General features: G+C 40.2%; 1 protein-coding gene across 4 annotated transcripts in view; it reads left to right on the top strand.

The window, feature by feature from the left end:
* Window positions 1–2453: 2453 nt before the first annotated feature.
* The window catches only part of LOC101169724 (cell adhesion molecule DSCAML1), a 62347-nt gene continuing 58800 nt past the window's right edge, over window positions 2454–6000 (top strand). For 2 of the 4 annotated variants that reach the window (XM_011483622.4, XM_020708962.3), the window contains exon 1: window positions 2455–2716. In XM_011483622.4, the coding sequence (XP_011481924.2) occupies window positions 2494–2716 (223 nt within the window). In that variant the 5' untranslated portion in view covers window positions 2455–2493. Of the gene's footprint in view, window positions 2717–6000 lie in introns of all 4 variants that reach the window. The other 2 variants (XM_020708961.3, XM_020708963.3) reach the window with 2 other exon arrangements.

Below are 6000 nucleotides of genomic sequence, written 5' to 3'. Positions count from 1 at the left end.
TCAGTCTCTGTAGTCTTTGTGTGTGCAGCTCTGTTGACAGCACTGCCTCTTCCAGGATAAAAGGAGGAATTACTCTGTGTGCATTTAAACCTATTTTCTCATTGTAAAAGGACAAAGGATTTACAGTGAAGGAAGATAAAGCAAGCACTGCATTTTTGAAAAATGTTCTTTTATGTGCTCATTATGATAAAACGCTCAACAATTTGAAATAAAATCCATAAGTAGCATTGAGAAGAGTGAAAGATGGAGTTGAAAAGAAGAATACGATAAATATCTGATGCTGGACTTTTGACCAGGTCTGGCATAGTCAAAGTTTGCACTCCTTTTAAACCCATATATAATGTACATTTGACAAAACTTTAAATCTGTTTGCGGAGATTGTTAAAAGCATGAAAATACCTCAACGTTGCTTGATTCAGATTCATGTCTTCATAGACCAAATTTAAAAAAAAAAGTATTTTATTGTTTTTTTTTTTTATGAAAAAAGAACACCATTCAAGAAGAACCTTTTACAGAAAAATAGTTAAACCAACACAAAACTTGTTTCAAAGTGTTTTAAAAAACTAGTAAAAAGAAAGCTAAATTTATGCAATTGTAATTCAACTACTGACATGAGTTTGACAAGGTTTAAAAAATGGAAATATCACTATTATTGTGATTGTGTAATTAAAGCTCCAGAAAAATGTTGAAGTGGATTGTAAACATCTGAATAATTGCATTGAAGTAAGTTGAGTACAAAGACATGAGGAAGAAAATGAGGAAAACAGCAATGTGAACCCTCCCTCATGTAAATAAAGCTGGCAAGAAGGGAAACAAAATTCTAAACTCCTCAGCAGTGGAAACAGGAACATGAACTCTGATCCTGAACTTCATATCTGTGTTGACGGATGTGAGAAGAAGCGTTCTAGCTGTGATATGAAGAGCTGAGTGGGAATCAGGGTACGGGCTGAACCTTAGGGATATTTCTTAATAAAAGAACATTGAAAACACAACACATCCTCATCAGAGAACAAATACAGCGTGTGCATGAAAAAGGAATTATTTTCTACATTTTAGATTTTCTTGAGAAAAACAAGCAGTTTTTTAATGGATCACTTGTTAACTGCTTTATCTTCATTATTTAACTCATCCCAATCTATTCCATTGTTGTTAGGATAGATCCAGTGCTTCTTTTGGCTCTCATCCCTAGATAATAGTCTAAAGGTGAGTTCTGGAGTCGATTGTTCATGATACAGTGCTGGTAAGGAAGATTATTAGATTTGTTTTAGGTGCCTGGACACCTTTGTGGTTGCTGCTGTGCCGGTTTGGCCTGCAGATGGCAGCAGTAAACCACTTAACCATTGAAGCTGTGGGCTTCCAGACCAGGTCAGACCAGACCACAGAGCTTAGGTGGACAGACGTTTTAGAAGAGTTTAAGAATTCAGATACATTGAGGGTTAGTAGAGCCATTTTCTCCAAAGGCTCTGCTAACATAAAACACTTCTTGGATGTATTGAATGAGCCTAAAGTGCCACCAAAATGTGGCATATTTTATTACTTCAAAAAATCACAAAATGTTGGCTGTTTTGGGAATTGAAATTTTTATTTATTTTGAATTTTTATGATGAACTTAAGAACTTTCTCTGAACCTGTCACAACGTTCTAAATTAAGGAAATGTGTTGGTGTAATTTACTCATTAAGCACATTTTTGGACAGTCAATTCTAAATTCATAATATCACAGCATTTTGCACACATTCCCTTAACTTTCCTCCTCTTTCTTTCTATTGTCATTGTCTCCTTTCAGGGCTTCAATGCTTGTTTGTTACAATGACCGCTTGTTGCGGTGATTCGCTTTTCAGATTCACAAGAAAGAGTCCACGCTTATGAAACATTCCAAGACCTGGGAGTGTCCTGCAACTTGGCATCCTCTGTTTATTTATTTATTCATTTATTGATGATACAGTTAAGCTCTATGCATCAGGCGCAGACTGGAGCAAAAGGGGAGTTCTTCTGTCCAGAAAGTTGATCCCCCATGAGAACGACGGACATGATTGATCAGCTTCATGACCCAAAAGCCGCTCGTGCCTGTCTGCAGCGCACTCTCCAGCGCGCAGATGTCTACCCATGCATCTCACTGCGCCGTAAGACAAAGAAAACTAATGCAACCGACTGTATTCCGCAACATTGCAAGCCTCAGAATAAACCCCCCTTCCCAGACGAATATACATTAATATACAACAGACTCCAGGTCAGTTGGAGCCACTTCATTCAATTTAGCGCAAGGAGTCGCGGTCCTCGGGGCGCACAGGTGGGCGCGCTCTCCACGGTGCCAACAGACCGGCCTGCGCTGCGCCTCTGCGCACACCAGGGCAGTGTGGAAAAAAGTGGACCAAAACGCATTGTTCCCCTCATAAACTACCCTACTGTTTAGTTCTGATTCGTCGGTCGGCGGCATTTGATTTGGGAAAATGAATTTGTGCGGACGGTAATCTTTGGGTAGAGAGGAGGGGACATGGGCGGGGCCGAGGCGCCTCTCGTTTCCCCTCCATGCATAGCGGGGCAGCAGGGCTGGAAAGAGCTCCGGGGAGCAAAGTCGCCCGTCCAGCACGGAGACCTGCCTGGCCAGAAAAACGCGCCTCATAGTTACCAGGATTGCCAAATATTCCCGAAAAATATACCTGCTATTTATGGCATGTGGCTTGTAACTTTACTCCTGCTGTACTCTCTCCAGGAAGGTAAGCTTAAGAAAAAAAATCATCTGGCATTTTTCACACCTTGCATTCCTGCTTTGAGTGCAGGACTTTTGCACTTTAAAGGTGAATTGATTGAAACTGATGAAAGAAACTGATTTTCATTCGAAGCTTTAGATTTTGCGCGGCTCTCGCTTTCATGTCTGATGGAAAATTAAATGATATGTCTATGTACTGAAATGGAAAAAAACAAATGAAATTGTCTTGTTTGAAATTTCTTGCAAAGTCAAATTTCCAGGTGCTATTTTAGACGGATTTTTTGCGTTATTTATTACGCAGTGGTCCGTGCGCGCCTCAGATGGTGCTGATGGCACGGATTGTTTTCGCAGCACCAACTCCAGTTATGAATATGTAAAATGGCTGAATGGGGGAATGAGGTGCAAACAGAGAGAGAGAAGGAAAGACATACATGAAAACATGTAGGCAACCCCCTCTCAGTTGAAAAAAAAATCAAATCTAAGGAAGTTTTTGCTGGAAAGGGCGTACTTTTGCAAAGTTTTTAAAGAAAAAAATGCGTTTGGAGATTTTTGATATGCCGGTGCATTTGTCGTGTAGCTTTTGCTAATTGCAGATGTAATAGAACAAGCAGAGAATACCTACATGTAATACAATGTTTGCTTATTTTTGTCTGCTCTGGTGATAAATTGTCATTTTAAGTGGATAGGCAATAAAATAGCCTTTCCCCCATGGCGGCCTTATTAGTTTAATAGGTGTACAGCCACATTAGGTCATAATTAGAGCATTCAGATTTGTCATCTCATTTTTAAATGAATTTGCTCCTTTGAAATTTGGGACATTTTGAGATCCGTTCACGCGTTTTTCGGCTTGGTTTAGTGATAAACAGATTCCTGACGCAAATTGCTAACTCTAATTTAGATTAATCCCAGAAAATTGCGTCGAAAACAACAGAAATTTCGTCTTTTCAGGCCTTCCTCCGGCATATTGGACAGACGCGTTTGCATGTTTTTGTCCTTGTTAGCACAGGCCTTGAAAATGTGCAAATTTATTGTATCCCAAAAGTCTGGACTGGGAATCGTCTGGGGGGGGGGGGGGGGGGGGGGGGGGGGTACAGGCTGTGGCCCTTATAGCGCAAAACAGGCCATTAGGCTCCATATTTAAAAAATCTGTCAATTTAATAAAATGTGATTTCAATTTACAACATTTAAAAAGTAGCTGGTAAAATCCTAATAAATATACTTATTTGGGTAGCATTTACTCGATCAGAATTGTAATTTTACGGATGCGCGGGGCGGAGAGAAATCGAATTAATATGCGCAAATTTATGTCACCCATTAAAAAAAAAAAAAAACTCCAGGGACGCCTGGTGAAGATTAGAGACTTGCCCGGTCATGTTCCTCACTAATAGCGCACCTGGACCCCGCGCGGAGGCGTTCGCGCGCGCAGTAGCGCGGGTGCGCAGAGGAGGGCAAATGAGAGGGACGCCCCAATGTGTTGTGCTGTTTCTATGAGGCTCAAACCGGATGTTATCATCCTTATTTAGAGCAATATATACATTTTCAAAAATTACAATATTTAGAGTAAATTATTATAGAAAGCTTTATTTACTCTGCTGTCTGGAAAAAATAAAGCTAATGGTTACACTTGTGTTTTTAGCATTTTCTATCATCATTTCAAACTTTAATCAAATATAAAGTTAAACTATAAAATTGTAATGAATTAAATCTAATATGTAAAACTAAAGAATCAAGTTTTAATCAATTAAAAACAGCTGCTTATTATTTCAATTTGACATATTTGTTTGGCAAATATGCCTAACAAATATGTTTTCTAAATACTAACCCTTTAACACACACACACACAAAAAAAACATTTACCCTCCCCAACATACACAGACACCGTTTTTCAATTCCCTGTGCTTCCTTTGCAAGGCTGCACAATTAAAGCCGCAATCTGAGCAATATGCACCACTCAGTGACAAAGCTGCAGGGTCCACAGGGGTGCCAATCATTTCTCCTTTTTTCACAACCTGGTTTCATTTTACATGCAAAGATGGGAATTACATGAGGATTCTGAAAGAGCATTTGTCTGTTGTAAATCTCAGTGAAATTTTCTCCAAATATGATCAAAAGTAAGTGAGGAGAAGGAAAAATTAAACATCTACAAGAACTCTATGTAACAACACAGTGTTGCTAAATCAAGCCGGGCCTTCTCAACATCCTATTGGATACCTAAGCTGCATATTTTTCAGGAGGAGGGAGTTTTTCGGCAAATGTCAAATCTCTGAAGCAAGTACTTGTTTTTGTTGGATCTCCTACTGTCTCCATCTTTCTCTCCCTCCCTCCATCGCTTCTTCTCACAGCAACTCCCCTCCCTCGCTTTCCCTCATCACTAGGCAGAATTAAAGGCTGGGGGAGGGGCAGTTTATGCAGACTGTGCTGGGACTTGTGATCCGCAGATTTGATATTCACATTAAGAGAGAAACGGGCTGCTTTCAGCCGGGTGGGGGGGATGACTGCTGTCCCAGGGGACTGCTGAAGTGGCAGTGACTTTTTTTATTATTATTTTTTAAACTGACACCGCAGAGTCCAGGGGGGTGGATTGGGGAGCTGATTGTTGGGAACAAGGTTTTACACATCGACAATGATACCCCTCCACTGATTAGCCGTAACCTCAACTACCCCCACCTACTTATACCAGACCCCCAAGGATTACCTCTAAAGACCCACTCCAATGAAAACGATGTTTTTGGCTGTGTTTTTTTACATGTTCTTGGAGCATTTCTCTCATGATGGAGGACATATATATATATATATAAAAAATCAGATCAAATTTGCATTTCTGTGTAATTCTTTATGCAAATTATTGTGAATCAGAAGCAAGCGAAAAATGCTGTCTCAAAAAGCTTGTGAGTGTGACGTGGGTCCTACAATCAGCAGGCCACAAGCTCCCTAAGCTCCATTCTGATGCATCCACTTGTAGACGATTAGATCCATGTGCGTCTTCATTTCCCTTGTCCAAGCTGGCCCAAAACTGTACAGATAGAGAGCTCCAAAATTACTCACCTTTTCTGTTGCACCGGTAATGTTACATTGGGGTTGTGAGGGGCTGTAAGCTAGCAGGAGTCAGTGTAAACAAAGGGATGATGGGAAATGGGGACAGGCTCACTCCACGCCAGCAGTCCCCCCCCCTACTCAGAGAGGAATTTCTGATAAACTACTGCCATTCTGTAGAAACTATGTCCTAGAAAATAACAGTTTATAATTAAAAAAATTGGCTAAAAACAATAATATCAATTAATAGACCACTGG

The sequence above is a fragment of the Oryzias latipes genome, chromosome 14 (assembly GCF_053564925.1).
Source record: "Oryzias latipes strain Hd-rR chromosome 14, Olatipes_Hd-rR_3.1".
Lineage (NCBI taxonomy): Eukaryota > Metazoa > Chordata > Actinopteri > Beloniformes > Adrianichthyidae > Oryzias > Oryzias latipes.
This window is presented reverse-complemented; position numbering and strand designations above follow the sequence as displayed.